The 18,720-nt window shown below is 34.7% G+C and overlaps 1 protein-coding gene across 1 annotated transcript; it reads left to right on the forward strand.

Annotated features, from left to right (window-relative positions):
- The first annotated feature begins 17,967 nt into the window (after positions 1-17,967).
- LOC120193059 (auxin-responsive protein IAA20-like) lies at positions 17,968-18,720 on the forward strand. Its single transcript, XM_039195673.1, has 4 exons — positions 17,968-18,128; positions 18,215-18,396; positions 18,494-18,585; positions 18,685-18,720. Exons 1-4 carry the CDS (start codon positions 17,971-17,973, stop codon positions 18,718-18,720), a joined length of 468 nt encoding a protein of 155 aa, XP_039051604.1. The 5' UTR covers positions 17,968-17,970.

Consider the following 18,720-nt stretch of genomic DNA (forward strand, 5'->3'; position numbering starts at 1 on the left):
TTTCTACAAGTACATGATTCTTTATGAAAGTACATAATGCTTTAAAATGAAAGGAGAAGTCCCTTGGTTTGGTGATGATTCGATTACCTCTTCAAAGGGGTCATGATGTTTCGACTAAGATGAATATACATCTCCCTTGGCCGAATGTTAACATGCTTGTTCATCTTGGCACCAAAGTTATATTTCTTGGTCGAATGGTGTTGTGTCTCCCTAAATTAGCGCCAAAGTCTCCATGTGCAAGGCATGTGGGTGGTGGCCGAATAGGTATGGTGCCTTGTCTCATGTCCCTTCATGATTTAGGCCTCCAATGGATGTAATCTCTTCACCAACTTGCACCTTGATAAAAGGGCATCTTCAATGGGCAACATCGTTCATTAAAAATCAAAATTGTTGGAAGATAACCTTTCATGTTTGAGCTAGTTCTAGGGTAAATGAGCTGGAGGTGAGCTAGCCATAGGTGAGTTGTAGCATGATGAACATTATGGCAGCTCTTTTTGAAAATGTACCTCTGGAGGAGGCAACTATTCACGAAAAGATACGATTTCATAAAATTTAACTTAGGACATATTTGAAGTGTCCTAAGTGGTGATGATGATGGTGCAGCTCCCCAGCTGAATTGAAGTCATCTTGTAGCTCAAATCTTCAACTATATCCAGCTATGAGCTCACGGGTCTCTAGACAATTTTTTCACCAAATGTTCCTTATGTTCTCCTAAACGTCCTCATGTAAGTTTCCTTGATGTTGCTTTCACCATTTAGCTCCAAGATAGCTCCCAAGTTATGGTCGAATGTACCTACACACATAACATAAAGAATAAGTTAAATACATAAACTATATAAATGTGTATATGATAAAAATGTGAACTATATGTTATAATAATAACTCATGCATCATATGATAATGAATGAATATTATTATTATAACTATAGATTATATGCATGAATATCAATCAATGATGCAAACCATAGGACATAATGAATGAATGCACATGTTATGAGTAAATAATATAAAGTAAGATAGAACTCCCTTATATTGAGCTTGATGGATCTTCAATGATGTGAGTATTTCATGAAGAAAGTTCGTACTAGATAGGATCACATCATCCTCCCCTTCTTTTGACCCATTTGTCTTCAAATCGAAAGGTGACTTCTCCAAATTGTACGGACATTCAATCGTTGTTGGTTTGCCTCCATAGGTCATCTTTATGAAAGGATTCTTATCAAAAGTCATATCCCTTGAATATGTTCCTTGAATGTCCATGATTTGAAAAGAGAAGAAACTTTCATAAGTAAGAGAATTATTAATTATGATTAAGTGAAAGTTGTACTCCCTGTTTTCATGTTTTGGATAGCCAAAAGTTATGTCTTTTGAAGACATATTGTCTTGAATGATCATATCTCTTTGTAACCCAAAAGAAATATTATTTGGCTCAAAAGTAATGTCCATTGAATCATGAAAAATTATAGTTTTTGGCACTTGAAAAGATAATTCTATTAAGCTTCCATGGATCACGCCTCTTAGTTCTTCTATTTGACCAATTGTGTCATTTGTAATATCCTGCAATTCAAAGAAAATTTCTTTGTTGGAATATGAATTTGCAATGTGTCCTTTGATGATGGATCTTGTTTCTTGTATCACTTTTTGATCCGACACATCATGTTCTCTAAAAAGAGTATGTAACTCTTTATCTCCACTCTTTGAATCATCATGATATTTTTTGGAGAGTGTTAACCTTTGAAACTTCTTGAATTGATTGAGTTCAATGCACCAATCAAGCTTATAATGACAAATGAGCTTATCATTAACGTTTGGTAGGATAATACCATGTACATAACTCAAATTCCTGCAAAGTAAATCAAAGTTAAAATATAAAAAATTATTAACAAGATGATTGGAAACATCAAATCAAGGTGGATGTTTAATAGGAGTTGGTTGTTGGATTCTTTTTAGGATTGGCAATTCACTTGGAATATCAACGAACACAACTCTTGGCACTTCAAGTGACGATTCTTTTGGAACTTCAATTGGTATAACCTTTGAAACATTAAGAGTCTCGCCTATTGGTTCTTCAAAGGTCACATCTTTTAGTCCTCCAAAATTCATGATTCTTAAACCATCTCCTCTAAAAGATACATCTCTTGGAATATCCTGCAAAATAATAGGAATAATAGATGAAAGAGTAAGGTTAGTGAAAATTTGTTCTTCATTCTCCTCATTTTCTACATCCATTCTCTTATCATTTTCAACTCCAACATTTTGTTCAACTTTAAAAAGCTTTTCTTCATTTGAATTTTCTTCCAAACGTTCTATTTCAATTGCATTGTCTTTAAGTTACTCTTTCAATGCTTCAATGCTCCTTTTCAAATGATTTTGATCTTCATTCAGTCAGCTAGGAGATAATGGAGTCAAGATGACTTTTCTTTCATTGTGGTAGAATGAATACTGATTTTTGAATCCATCATGGATAACCCTCTTATCAAATTGCCATGGTTTTTCCCCAAGAGTAAATGACTCGTATTCATATGCACCACGTCACATAGAATCTCTTCTTTGTACCTTCCAAGTGAGAATGAAACAAGTACTTGTTCAGTAACCTTCAATTATTCCTCGTCGTTCAACCATTGCAATTCATATGGGTTGGAATGTTTGATCGTTGTAAGCCCCAATTTGTTTACCATGTATGTGTTTGCAATGTTTGTACAACTTCCTACGTCAATATCTATAAGACACACTTTACCATTTACATGGGAATGAGTGTGAAATGTGTTTGCTCTTTGCTTGTTCGTTATTCAATGTTTGGAAAGATGAAAGATCACAAGACATTGTTAGTAGAAAAAAATTAAAACCTTACCAGCGCGCTCTCAAAGCCTCACAATCTTCACTCCAAAGAAAATTAAGAGATCACTCCACTCAACACTCGTGTTTACACTCGGAAATATGATTTGGCTTTTACAATTCCCCTTCTGATCTCACTCACTCAATAAGCCTTTTTCCACTCGATCTCTCTTGCTAAGTCCTTTGAAGAACTTACTCAAGATTAGACAAGTTATTTATCTTCTTGTGTGCGTCGTCTGCAAAATAGGTTAGGGTAGAAAGGAAAAGAAGAAATGGAAAGGTAGAAGAAATAATTCAAGGAAATGAAAGTAAAGAAAAGGTTGAAGACAAGGAAAATGAAAGTAAAGAAAGGAAAATGTGACTTACAACCCAAGAAACAACACTTACTGCACTCTTTCACAAGACATAATAAGGTTATCTTTTCTAGTGTAGATATACCTCATTGATTGACTTGTAATGGTAGAGCACTTTTCCTTGGCTTTGCTTTTTTTTTTTTTGAAATCCATTTTCTTTTTTTTCTTTAGGTTTTTCTTTTTGTTTTAAACTCCTTTGTTGTTGTAGGAGCTTTTGATTTCCTTTTGAACTTCTTTTCTTTTTTACTTTTGTTGTTGCACGCCAATGACACTTTTTTTTCAATCCAACTATGCTCTGAATACCGCTTGATATAGGTTGAATCTACACTCTTCAATGAAAGTGAATAAATAGCCTTATTGTTGTCCCGATCTAGGAATAACAAATACTGCTGTCCTTGAGTTATAAGTATGAATGCAACAAAGATTATAAGAATATATTAGTAATGGAATATGAAATGAATAAATAATAAAGTAATGGAATGAAAGAGATGAAAAGAGATGTCTACGGAATTATAATGAAGTTGTTGGTGGCCTTGATGGAAGATGGTTGATGGCGTGGATGTTGTATAGAAGATGGTGATGATGCTGTATCTCAAACTCGCCAAAGAGGAAGCAATGCTAGAGAGCACAACTCGATCTTCACAAACTTTCTTGAGGGGTGGTAGTAGTGTCTTCAACCCACTAGATATAAAATCTAGGAATTTAGGAAGCAATGGTGATTGAATGACGCCACAAGTACAAGAAATATACTTGCTTAATCGATAAAGTTCACAAAGAACTTTGAACAGAGAATTAACTCACAAAGGTTTGTTTATATTATGAACTGAGATGAGTACAATTGATAGCAAGCCTCTCAATTTATAGGAAATGAGAGGGCTTGGCCGAATAGTCACATAATGTTTTGGCAAGTACATGATTCTTTATGAAAGTACATAATGCTTTAAAATGAAAGGAGAAGTCCCTTGGCTTTGTGATGATTCATCTACCTCTTCAAAGGGGTCATGATGTTTCGGCTAAGATGAATATACATCTCCCTTGGCCGAATGGTAACATGCTTGTTAATCTTGGCGCCAAAGTTACATTCCTTGGCCAAATAGTGTTGTGTCTCCTCAAATTGGCGCCAAAGTCTTCATGTGCAAGGCATGTGGGCGGTGGCCGAATAGGTATGGTGCCTTATCTCATGTCTTTTCATGATTTAGGCCTCCAATAAGATGTAATCTCTTCACCAACGTGCACCTTGATGAAAGGAAATCTTCAATGGGAAACATCATTCATGAAAGGTCACAATTATTGGAAGGTAACCTTTTATGTTTGAGCTAGTTCTAGGGTGAATGAGCTGGAGGTGAGCTGGCCATAGGTGAGTTGTAGCATGATGAACATTATGGCAGCTCCTTGTGAAAAGGTACCTTTTGAGGTGGCAACTATTCGCGAAAATGTACGATTTCACAAAATTGACTTAGGACATATTTGAAGTGTCCTAAGTGGTGATGATGATGGTGCATCTCCCAAGCTGAATTGAAGTCATCTTGTAGCTCAAATCTTCAGTTTAATCCAGCTATGAGCTCACAGGTCTCCGGACAATGTTTTCACCAAATGTTCCATATGTTCTCCTAAACGTCCCCATATAAGTTTCTTTGCTGTTGCTTTCACCATTTTGCTCCAAGATAGCTCCCAAGTTATGGCCGAATGTACCTACACACATAACATAAAGAATAAGTTAAGTACATAAACTATATAAATGTGTATATGATAAAAATGTGAACTATATGTTATAATAATAACTCATGCATCATATGATAATGAGTGAATATTATTATTATAACTATAGATTATATGCATGAATATCAATTAATGATGCAAACCATATGACATAATGAATGAATGCACATGTTATGATAATTCAAGTATAGTCTAATATGCAAATGTATGCTCATAATAATATATAGTGCATAAATGAGTAAATATAATATAAAGTAAGGTAGAACTCCCTTATATTGAGCTTGATGGATCTTCAATGATGTGAGTATGTCATGAATAAAGTTCGTGCTAGACAGGATCACATCATGATCAATACTCGAGTTTTAATTCTGACACATGAGGACATCTGTGTAGTGCGAGATTTCTATGATGTATTTCCAGAAGAGTTTCCATGTTTACCACTCAACTGTGAATTAGAGTTTGGTATTGAGGTAATGTTGGGTTCAACTTCAATGTCCATTACTCCCTACCGAATGACATCGATAAAACTAAGGGAGTTAAAGGCACATATCAATGAGTTACTAGAGAAGGCCTTCATTCGATCGAGAATATCTCCATAGGGAGCACCATTCTCATTTGTTAAGAAAAAGGATAGGTTGATGAGGCTGTGCATTGACTTCAAACAATTAAACAAGCTAACCATCAAGAACTGTTATCCTCTCCCTAGGATAGATGACCTCTTTGACCAACCGAAGGGAGCGTGTGTTTTCCAAGGTCAAGTTATGGTCATGTTAATATTAGTTGAAGATGAAGGATATCGATGTAGAAAAAATGATTTTCATGAAGAGGTATGATCATTATGAGTTCTTGGTAATGTTGTTTGTACTCACCAATTCCCTGATAGTATTATTGGATCTGATAAACCGAGTCTTTCATTGATGACATTCTCGTTTACATACGATTAGAAGAGGAGCATGACTAGTACCTTCGTATTGTCCTAAAGAGATTTTTGGAATGGTAGTTGTATGTCAAATTTGGAAAGTATGAGTTTTGGTTGTCAGAAGTTTCATTTATGTGTCATGTTATGTCAGTAGATGACATATGAGTCGACCCTCAAAAGATTCAAGCCATAGTTGAGTGAGAGCCACTTAAGAATGTGTCAGAGTTACACAATTTCTTAGGTCTAGTCGGGTATTATCATCGGTTCATTCAAGGCTTCTTAATGATAGTTGTCCCACTGACCAAATTGCTTCAGAATGAAGTTCCCTTCACATGTGATTAAATGCGATATAAAAGTTTCGAGCAGTTGAAGGTCATATTAGCCCAGGCCCCAGTATTGACTCAACTAGAGTCGGGAAATGACTTTACAGTTTTCAGTGACGCTTCGTTGCATGATCTTGAATATGTACTAATGTAGAAGGGTAAAGTTGGGCTTATGCATCCCGTCAGCTTAAACCATATGAGCGCAATTACCCCCCACGCTAGAGCTAGCAGCATTAGTATTTGCATTGAAGATTTGACAACACTGCCTCATTGGTGAGAAGTAATTATCTTCTCCGATCACAAGAGCCTATAGTACCTACTCACTCAGAAGGAATTGAACCTTACATAACAAAGGTAGGTTGAGTAATTTAAGGACTAAAATTGTATGATATATTACCATCCAGGTAAAGTAAATGTAGTGGTGGACGCCTTGAGCAAAAAATCGATGATAAAGTTGCGAGCCTTCCTAGCACATTTGAGTCTGACTAGTGAAGGTGGGTTGTTAGTCGAGCTGTGAGACAAAAAAAAGTTAGTAGGTGAGACCAAGAGATTGTAGAGTTCATATGACCAGTTAAGGGCTCAGATTGAGCAGGTTCACCAGGGCGAGGTATTAGGCTTTGAGTTACGTGATGGGAGTGTGTTCGTAAGGATTTCTTTCAACTAATTAAAACTTACTTGGCGCTTGTTCCATACAAAAGGAAATCTTTTCTTAAGTAATTTGGTTAACGGTTCTCCAATAATGGAGAAACCCTTGACGAAACGACGGTAGTACCCTGCAAGGCTTAAGAAACTACGTATTCCAGTGATATTCTTAGGTGGTTCCCACTCTAGCACCACCTTAATATTCTGGGGATCTACTCAGATTCCATTGGCTACTATAACATGACCAATAAATTCTACTTCATCCAACCATAACTAACACTACCAAACATGGCATATAAATGATGTTCACAAAGTGTCTGCAAAATGATGTAAAGGTGTTGATCATGCTCTTCCTCGGATCGAAAGTACACAAGAATGTGATCGATGAACACATTTACAAACTGATCCAAATAGGTTGGCAGAGACATTTCTTCAAATCCATGAATACTATTGGGCATTGGTGAGTCCAAACGGCATCACGAGAAACTCGTAATGGTCTTACCTTCTACTGAAAGCAATCTTGATAATGTCGGCATCTTTCACTTTCAACTAATAAAACCCTGACCTCAAATCTATTTTGGAGAACATACATGTGACCTTAAGTTGGTCGAATAGGATAGGGTATGGGTTCTTGACTGTCAACTTATATAGCTATCGGTAGTCGATGCATAACCTTATCAACCCATCCTTTTTCTTAATAAAAATAATTGGTGCTCCCTAGGTGAAACGTTCGGTTAAATAAAACCCCTAACTAACAACTCTTGAATTTTATTGTTTAGCTCCTTCAACACTTTTAGTGTCATACGATACGGTGCAATAGACACCAGAGCTGAACCTCGCATAACCTCAATACTAAACTTGACCTTACGATCACGTGGTAACCTTGATAACTCATCCGACAACAAATCAGAGAACTCTCGCATGATACAAATGTCTTCAAGCATCAGAACATAAACTCGTATATCCACCACATGAGCCAGGAAGGCTTCACACCCCTCATCCAACAAACTATGATCCTTGATTATCGAAACAACTTTGGTAGTACAACCCACACTTTAACTGATCATCACTACCTTAGTCTCATCATCTGTGAAGTTTAAGTTGTCTCACCTTGCACCTCAAACTTGCATCATGCTCAGAGAGCCAATCCATTCATAAGATGACGTCGAACTCTCAAAATGGTAGCTCTATTAAGTTGGCTAAGAATACCTCACCTTGAAGCTCTACGGGGTAACGACGGTGAACCTTGTCAACCAAAACGACTAAACCTAGGGGACTAGACAAATTGACCCCTATTGTTAAATCCTCAACAAGAATGTTTCTTTCTTGGACCAGATCGTAACACACATAAGAATGGGTGGAACCTGAATCTACCAATGTAGAAATAAGAATGGAGAAAACTATGAGTATACATGAAATCATATCCTCAACATAACACTCCTCCTGGGCTCGGATGACATACTGATGTGATATTACTCTGGGCTCCTAGATATACTCTGATCTAGTAGTACCCTTATTGTACTTCTCTCAATTAGATCGTCACCCCTCGAGGATCCTCGAACCTCGCTAAACAGATGGGGTAAATCTCTGTAATGATGCGGGGGATGAACTTTGAGCTCTACGATAATCTTAAATAAAGTGGTCCAAGGACCCACATCTAAAGCAACATCCAGTCGCTCGCCCTGGGGTGCCTCCTGCCACAAGTCGGACACACTGGATGATCTGGTGCCCTCTCTAATATGTTAGTGCTATATCCAAAAGCTTATGATAAGGGTCTCCTACAGACTCTATATATATCTTCTTTATCTGAACTATAGGATGCTCCCTTAGATGGTCTTGATGGCGATCTCCCTAAACTCTAGGGGCCCGTGACCCTCTTTGCTGACGAATAAGACTGCCTAGTTATCTTCAGAGCCCTCATACTCTGACCTACTAAATCACCACCACTTGGGCTTTCTCTTTCAAAATCCTTTCAACAGTTTTTTCCTGTTGGCTCAGCTCTATAAAGACACGAGAAGGATCGATTACTGGATGAGTCTAGATATCCAAGTGGAGGCCCTTCCTGAACCTCCTATAATGATGAGCCTCAGTTGAAATGAGATATAGAGCGTACTTACTCAGCCAGAGAAACTCTTTCTCATACTCAAGTACGATTCGGTCACCTTGGGTCAGGTGTAGAAACAGGTCACGCAGATTGTTAATGTGGGCCTCACCGATGTACTTCTCCCTGAACTCTATCAGAAAAATGATCCCAGGTGAGAAACTCTACGGTCTCCCCCTAGTCAATCATGTCACCCTTCAGAAGAGCGGTGACACACTCTAACTTTCCCTTGGGAGTGAGGTGCAACTGACGAACGGTACAGAGCGTCTCTAAAGCCACTAATCTAGGGAGATGGAGATATCGTCTCCAGATCCATAAAAGTCAGTTGCCCTATATTGATGGTGCCTCTCGATTGAGGACTCCTGGAGTACCATAGTAGGCTGAGCTAGTGGTACATGTGAGAGTGCGGTATAGAAAATGAATTCGATATAGCTCAAATAATTTGTATAAGGGTCGAGGTTATATCATGAAAAAAATATCACCTTATTAACACTAGCGTCCATAGGTACCTCCTGATCAGAATATGAGGTGTTCTCATGATCGAAATCTCTGGCCAAAGAGATACGACTCTCCTCCTGGCCATGGTTGAATCCTGAAATCAAAAAGAAAAGTGAGGTCATTATCTCCATTCCAAAAACTTAAGTATACTTGACACTCTAGGGCATGTACTCACACAACACTTACTGATTCTAACCTACGGGTCCTAAGAACGAATAAAATTGGACTCTTTGATACCACTAAATGTAACACCCTAATCTAGTTTGACCTAAAGATACATGGATTACAATGCCAAACAAAACAACTGTAATGGTCAACATGAAAATTTCTTTTCAAAAACATTGGTAAACATCAGAATCATTCATTCATCATAGTAGCGAAATTTAAATCAATGTTTACAAAGTATAGGAGTCTCCCAAAATACGTATAATACGACTATAAAATTTAAATCAAAATAGAAATAGAGTTATAATCAAATAATACAGGGTCCATATAGAATGCATACAGGGTCTAAATCGTTCGGTCTGGAATGTATTAATGCAATAAGCTCCTCAACGATCCCTCTACTAACATGCGTACAAAAACACATTCCATATGGTGAGCTTACAAGGTCAGTGCCACGAGAATAACTATGCAATACTACATTCATTCATTACATGAACATGCCAGTGTGTAAAGTCATAAACATGCAAAAATACATAACAAATATGAGATAGGTCGGGTAGTGTGCTCGGAGGAATTTACGTGTATTTTGGATAACACACTACCTATCAAGAACGTGATAACTTCGGGGTAAGAACCAAAATTTACGTGCATCAAAACTTATAGCAAATTTACGTGCATCATGAAATTTACGTGTATAAAAACTTATATCAAATCTTGGATCGAAATTTACGTGCATCAGAAGCTCACATTCTAAACCTAGTCTAGCATAAAGTATAGTTTCAGAGTTTACGTGCATCATCACTCGTACTGGCATGACCCGAAATTTACGTTCACGAATGCATACAAAAAGATAATATATGGATATTCACAACAAAGGAAAATCATCATAATGCTAGAGTAACTCGGGTGTCCTAGCTGTTTCCTGAGCATCATACAAAGACAAGTCTTATGTCATCCTATCTTGCTTGATTTCTAGGTGAGAAATTAGTTAACTTGATTATTTTCAATTGTATTGAATACTTGAAACTTAAGCAAACTCAAAACACCCAAACCGATTGAACTAAAATTTCCAACATCACCATGGGTATCGGTACTGTGCCAGCAGTATCGATACTGACCCCTTGGGTATCAATACTCACCTGAGTATCAATACCAAAATTTACTTCGATGTTTTGAAAAATACCTTGGTATCAATACTCTTTTGAGGAGTATCGATACTCCTATGAGTATCGATACCGAATTTGGCTTCGATGTTTTCATAAATGCCTCGGTATCGATATTGAGCCTCTAAGTATTGATAGTGGGCCCCAAGTATCAATACTCCTTGAAGGGGTATCAATTCTTACTCTCACAAATAACCTTGTTTTTTACCTAAAAACTAAGAACAATATCGATATTGTTCTTCCAGTACCGCTACTGAAGCACTAGAGTGCTCTTTTTTATCACAAAAATGCATTTAAAACTCACCGTTACACTCCCCTAGTACCAATAAAGCTTATTAAAGTCTTATTTGAGGTCTTATAGGTAAAAAGATATCATCTTTCATGCTTCTAAACAACAAAATTGGATTTTTCCATGAAATTACTCTAGCATGCTTACATGAACAAAACATACCAAAATGTACATACAAGGATCTACATGTATTATGGTCTAGTTAGAATCATGTTCCTTGATCCCAAGCTATTGCAAAACGTTCTTGAATCACTCAAGAGTTAGTTTTTTCTTGCTCTTTGGCTCAGAGCTCTTACCCTTATCTTACCCTAATTAAAACAAAAAAATGAGTTATCAATTCATGAAAACATTTGGGATAAGGTTAGAAACGTTTCTACAACTTAAAAATATCCCAAAAACATACTGAATCACAAGGTTCCATAAACCCTACTTAAACCCATTTTTTGTTAACTCAACCAAAACTTTCAAATGAGAGCTTGAATTGAAGCTTGAGAGGTAAAGGTTGTAGTTCTTACCTTAGAATTCTCAAATGAGGCTTGAGTTTCTTAAAGTTCCTAGCTTTACCTTGGCTTGGAAGGGAAAAGTTTGATGAAGAATAGGGGAAGAATACTAAGCATGTGATAAAAAAAGAGGAAAAATGGTTCAGACGTGATATCATAAACAATTAAGGGGATTCAACTTTTCTTTGAAAAATTGGGATAATTACTCCCCTAGTCCCTCCATATTTAGGTCTAGATTAAAAGAATCATTTTAAGGCTTGTTGGGTTTATTTAAGGTCTAAATCTAATCTATTTGGGGTTCAAAGCTTACGATAATAATAGAGGTTTATTCTAATACCCAATCGAATAATCTAAAACTCCTAACTCGTATTTAGGGACATTACAATTGTAACATCCTCAATACCTGGTTAGTGGCTAAATTGAAATATTTCAAAATTTATTGGTCATAGTAAATAAATTAAATAGTGCGGGGATTTATATTATAAATTTTGTATAGGATTAAATATCAAATAAGGAAAAATAGATGGGCAAAATGGTCATTTGATAGTAAGATAATTAATTTGAGAGGGATTATAAATTTACACGTGAGAGATGAGGGAGGAAGGAAAAACTTTCTAGAGTTCTCTTTTCTTCTCTTTCTTTATGCGTGAAAGCCAAAGCAAAGGTGAGTTTTCTAGTTAGTTAATTTCTTGTTGAATCTTAGAGTTGGTGATGATCCTTGGATAATACTTAAGCTTAAGGAAAGATTAAGTCATCTTAAAATAAAAGAATGAAGGAGTTAGGAGAGATTAAAGATTAGGAGTTTTTAAATGAAATTTTGGAAAAGAGTTGATAAGTAGAATTGGAAGCTAAATTTTACTTGTCAATAGTTGAATTAAGAGATATGAAATGATAGAATTGGAATTAGAACATGTTGAAAATTGGGTGTAATTCTTGATTTACATATGAATGATAGGATTTTAAGGTTAAAGATGTGATAAATGAGTATAAATGGATTTAAGCATGTGTATATGAGTTAAGAATATACACGAGATGAAACATGAAGTGTTTGAGCTGAAATAAGTGAATTTTCGGGCTTAAAAAGTGATTTCTGGGCTATGGGTATCGGTATCGATTCATCAGGTACTGATACTTCAAGAGTAAAAACAAGGAAGGCATTCATGTGGTATCGATACCTGAAGAACAATATCGATACCAAGGGTACCGATACTTTTAGAACGATATCGATACCATCTTTGAAACGAGAATTACATAATGTAATATGGGTATCGATACCTAGGTATGGTACTGATACTACAGTTGGGGAATGTATCGATACCCTTTAGGGGTACCGATACTACTTTAAATAGAAAATGAAATTTAGCCTTTCATTTAGTTTAAGAAACGAGAAATTAGAGTATGTTATTTGGAATACTGATATGTATAAATGTATGATTATGTAGACATAAAATGTAAGCAAGTTCCAGAACGATTACTGAATTAGGATTCGATCCAAATAAGGAAATCATAAAGGTGGAATTGGAAACTAAGTGAGGCCAATGTGAGTGCTTACTATAGATATATTTCAAAGGAATTAAGACTTGTGACAAGTCTATTCCTATGTTAGTATTCATAGCAGAGTAGTTATGAACCTGTATACATGATAATCATTATAAACACATGCGTAATATATATATATATATATATATATGGTTGTATGATTTGATTAATGATATATGATTCTTGTGAACATATTCAAACAATGTATGTTATATGATATGAGATTGTTAATTATAAGTACATGTGATATGTGATAAAACAATAATTGTTACCTTACGTTTATTAGGTGAAGCGCATTCGTGGAAGCCTTAGAGCGACCAAGGTCCAAACCAAGAGCAAATTAGAGTACGTCTCAAGTTTTTGAAGGGCATGTATATTTATGAACCCTATTGTAAAGTTAAGTCGTATATTCAATTTAAAGTTGGTTTGTATATTTTTGGAATGTAAATAATTATTTTGGGAGCTTCCCAATGTAAAGTTTAAATTATATTTTATTATGTATGTTTTTACTTAAAATGGCCATTTTAAAGTTAGAGAAAGTAAGAAAATTAAGAAATTTGTTCGTCAGCCACTTCGGTGGTTCCGTGTAGCATCCTAATTGGTCGACTGTGTGTCATACGAGTTTAGGGTGTTACAATCTCCATTTACATGTTTTTTAGAGGATTTTATAGAACCCCTCTTGTGATTACGAAGAAAAGAAAAAAAATGAAAAGCTTCCCCCTTGATTTGTTTGCTTGCCTTATATAACCCATGATGGAGATGGTGTGCATCAATGGATTTCATGTTGGTTGCAAAGGCAACAGTTGAGGTAGAGATGGTGGCAATAGTGAAAGTAGGAACAATCGGGGCATGGGCACCGGATATTAAGGGATTTTTGTCCCATTTCTTCTGATTTTTGTCTTTCCTCCTTTTTTGTAATAAAAATAATAATAAATATTTGGGGATAAAAATGGTGTTTAAATTTTATATATTTAAAGATAATTACAATAATACTCTTCTCTTTATATATATATACTCAAACTATGACCCTTGTTTCAAATTGGTCTTTAAATTTTTTATCATTCCAATTTTATCTCCAAATTATGGCTCTAATTCTAAATTAGTCCTTAAACTTTTAAATATTCTAATTTTCCCCAAAATATAGATCTCATTCTAAATTAGTCCACAAACTTATGAATCTTTCAATTTCATCCCTAAATTTATCCAAATATGTAATTTGTTTAAATAATAGTTTAATCTAAATTTTATTTTTTAAAACATATTATAATATAACTTGGCCTAACGAATTTATTAACAAGAGATGTGATCAGAATATATGTATAATTTGGGATGAAATTGAGATGTTCAAAAAAGTTTGGGGACCAATTTAGAATGAAAATCATAGTTTGGGGATGAAAAATGAAATGTCCAAAAGTTTAAGAATTAATTTAGAATGATAGTCATAGTTTAGGGATGTAATTAAAATGTTTAAAAGTTTAGGGACCAATTTAAAATAAAGGTCATAACTGAAGGATATATGATGCAATTGATTCATATATTTCAATTAACTCTTTACCTTGTTTAATAAAATAGAAAAATATTTAGAGATGGTCGAAATAGTCGAACTCAACGGGTCCCGATTTGACCTGACTTTATAGGGCATTTAAAAAATCGGGTATCGAGACGGTACGGGACGGGTTATATGGTATATAATTTCGGGGCGGGGTGGGGCCAGGTTTAAGGTGAAAATAGCGACCCGACCCGATCTGGTATAAATTATTATTTTATCTTTTTTTATATAATATATTTAAAATTATAGGGATTTTTTTTTTTATATTATTAAAATATATTCTTTAATTATTAAAAAACATAAAATTTATTATAAAATATTATTTTAATAGTTTAAAATATAATAAATAATTATATAATATATTATTATAGAATATATCATTTTAATTATTTTAAAATAATTAATATATTTGGATTGGGTTGGGTCGGGATCAAGGTTTTAATCTAAAATTTGAGATGGGGTCGGGGCAAAAGAAAATCTAAAATTTATGGGGCGATGCGGGGTCAAGTTTAGGGAATATATTTTCGGATCGAGGTTAAGGCGGCCAAAAAAATCAGCTAGTCCCGTCCCATGTCATCGTTAAAAATATTTGACTCAAATCGAAACGAATTTGTGATGAGATTTTATCTTAAAATTGAGATAAATTTGAGAGAACTGAAACATCATCAAGACAAGTTAAAATCAAATAGAACCTTCAATTTCCATTTCGAGATGACAAAAAGATGATCCATCTCTAATTACATTTCCTTTTATCTTCACAGTCTAAAGTCCCAAAGATTACTGCTTTAGTTGGATGCTAAAGCCTAAAGAAATTGTGTAAAGCAGTACCGGTAAGCATAAATTTGGGGTTAAGATGTTGGCATGCCGAAACATGCAGGCCATGGAATCTACTTAAAACATGTGTAAAAAGATATTGTTGTAGAAACTGCAAAAAGATAAAAGGCTACATCACCAAAGACGTTAACCACTTTTTGGACAGTAGGAACCCTGATGTTAACCCTAATATATGTTTACTCGAAATACTGATCAAAATATCTTTTAAGAATCAACCCTCTTTGCATCAAATTAGGGTGCTTATCGAGCGAGTTGATCGCGAGTTGGATAGTGCTCGACTCGTACTCGTTAAAAAAAATTATTGCTCGACTCGACTCGTTGCTCGTTAAGCTCGTTAAAATTTTGCTTGACTCATGCTAGTTAAGAAAACGTGTTGCTCGACTCGTTGCTCATTAAGCTCGTTACTCGTTAAGCTCGTTGCTCTTCTCGTTGTTCGCTAAGCTCACAAAATTTTTTTACCATATTTTATTATCTATAGGTAAAATCTACTAATACTATACAAAACTTAATATAAACATAAATTAATAAATTTAACCAACAAATTTATCAAAAGAGTGTACGAAGTAATTTTAAAGTCTAAACTCCAAAATAAAGATTTGATTTTTGAGTGTATGAAATAATTTTTTAAGATAACTACTAAAAATATATAAAAAAAATTAGTGAGCTGGTTATGAACTTATTAAATCGAGTTGGACTTTGATTGACTCAACTCGTTAAGATCTCGAGTCGAGTTCGAGTCAAGTCGAGTTCGAGTTTTTACTGAACTTTGACCGAGTCGAGTTAAAGTTGCTCAACTGATCATTAAGCCCTAGATCAAATGTTTCAAAATTCAATAATTAAATGAAATCATAATTTTTTTATATAATATTTTAAATGAATTAATATATTCTCTCTATTGATTGTAGTTTACAAAATTTGGATAATTAGATTTAAATATATTCAATTTTATATATACTTTTGGCTGCTAAGTACAATGATCTAAATATTTTATGATATACCTAATTAGATGAACATACCATGCCTCACTTTAAACTAATATGAAATAATTCACCTCATTATGACAACTTTGTTTTGGTTTTCCTTAATGTACACATTTTTTAATAATTTTAAAATGTAAAATTAAGTAATAATTTCACTATTCCAGTGATTAGGTGACATTAATATCTTCTTATTTAAAGTTAGATTTTTATATTTTTTTTCTCTTGAATACGTACAAAATATAATCATGCTAGAATATAAAGACATATTCAATATTATTTATGAATTTAATAAATTAAAAGAAAATTGTATAATAATTGTTAAGTTTAAAAGAAAAGAGGTTAATAGGTTGTGAAAATGAGAAGTGATGGGTGGGGGTGATGGGGAACATCAACTTTTGCTTTTGTTCTTGTTTGTTTCACTTCTCCTTTGGAAAAAAAAATAGCGTTTCTTTTGGTGCAAGCAAGGATTCCCTTTCTTGTGTGGGCGAGTGATAAAAAAATAATCAACGATCGTGTTATTTATTTATTTTAAGGTGAGACAAAGAATTACCTTCTACACGTGGGCAAAGATTTCCTTCCAGATCCAATTCAACCTTTTCTTTTCTTGTGTTTGCAAATTGAGTTTGATCGCATATTTCCATGATGGGATCTTCTAATTTCACCACGATACATTTTTATTTTGTCAAAATCGATTTAACAATCAAAATATATTTAAATGCAATTTTTTGTATAGTAAAATTCAAATTTAAGAATATTTTTGTAATTTAATCTTATTATTAACAATTAGGAATATATTTAAATGCAATTTATATATGATTAATTGTGTTTTTATTATTCTTATTTTTCCTTAATATAATTAATATATACACACATAACCCGAAATCATCATTACGCAGCCTTAATTATGTTACTTTACGCAACACGATAATTCTATCCATTGAACATCGATTTCGGCCAGCAATTTCGAGTTCACATGTTCTTCCTAATGTCTACAGTTTCGATGCTTTTGTACCCCTGTTTCTAGTGTCATAATTGACCACTGCCCTCCCCTCAAAATGCAATTAATAAATCATGTCTCGTCATTCAAAATAAATAAAACAAACCATGTCTTAGTTGAGTAAAAGTAATAACATTGAAATAATTCTTCACACGTACCTTCTAATACACAGTGAAAAGGCTAATCAATATATGAAGATTACCTTAAACATTTTTAATTAAATTAATTTATAAAATCATTACAATAAACTTTGTTCATACATGCTATAAAAGACGAAGGCAAGCAGGCAAACACAAGACATAGAAGTGCGCACATTAAAACCAGACAGTCGAATTTCGAGAAAGAATGTTAGCACCGTGATTATTACAACTTGGGTTTGGTGGACGACGCGTGTACTTGTCGGCTGCCCAGCCCAACCGCACAGCCATTTATTTGAAAGCCTTGCCCCATTGCATTGATTCTCCCAACAAAAAATTACTACTCCTTGTGTTCCTCCCGCAATCTTTGTGGTTATTTAAACCCCGAGTGGCGGCTACCTCATTTGTCTTCACTCTTCTTCATTAAATGGGTAGGGCTGCCAGATCATCTCCGTCATCGTTTTTCGAGAGCAGCAGCAACCACCGCTTTGGTTTCTCGACCACCGGCGGTGCAGCTTCTTCCATGGATTTCGGCACCGATCTTAGGCTCGGCCTTAGCATTTCAACCGCTCCTCTTTATGAAAGGTTGGTTACTTGGTTTCCTTTTATATCTGGAAATGGTTACGTTTGTTTGGGGCTAATGGTGGTGAAAAAATGAACTGTGATGGCAGGGAGCAGGTGAGGCTAAGGCAGGTGTTTGGTGAAGAAGAAAATGAGTGTAACTGTGCGACATTCTTTGTTAAGGTTTACATGGAAGGGATTCCTATTGGGAGAAAGCTAGATCTTTTGGCTCATGATAATTACTATGACCTCATAAGGACTCTTCAACATATGTTCAACACTAGTATTATCTGTAAAGTTTCTTCCTTTATTTTTTACTTTTCTGATTTTCTCACGAAAAATACAATGTAGTTTTTCTCTTATGATCATATCTTTTGTTATTATTGCAGGGGCTGAAGCTGAGGTTGATGGCGATCATTATGACAAATACCATGTGCTTACATATGAAGACAAGGAAGGTGATTGGATGATGGTCCTGGGAGTAAGTAAATCTCTTTTTTTTAACGTTACGATGTGAATTAAACTAAGACTCGATTTATTTATTCGATAACTGAAACTGTTAATGTAATGACATGTTTAGGATGTTCTTGTCAACTGTGAGGAGATTGAAGATTAG

Source organism: Hibiscus syriacus, unplaced genomic scaffold (assembly GCF_006381635.1).
Source record: "Hibiscus syriacus cultivar Baekdansim isolate YM2019G1 unplaced genomic scaffold, ASM638163v2 tig00116984_pilon, whole genome shotgun sequence".
NCBI classification, from domain to species: Eukaryota; Viridiplantae; Streptophyta; class Magnoliopsida; order Malvales; family Malvaceae; genus Hibiscus; species Hibiscus syriacus.

Coding starts and splice junctions, on each gene's coding strand:
- LOC120193059 (XM_039195673.1), top strand. CDS start 17,971: ATGGGTAGGGCTGCCAGATCATCTCCGTCATCGTTTTTCGAGAGCAGC. Junction 18,129..18,214: donor ACCGCTCCTCTTTATGAAAG/GTTGGTTACTTG, acceptor CTGTGATGGCAG/GGAGCAGGTGAGGCTAAGGC. Junction 18,397..18,493: donor GTTCAACACTAGTATTATCT/GTAAAGTTTCTT, acceptor TTATTATTGCAG/GGGCTGAAGCTGAGGTTGAT.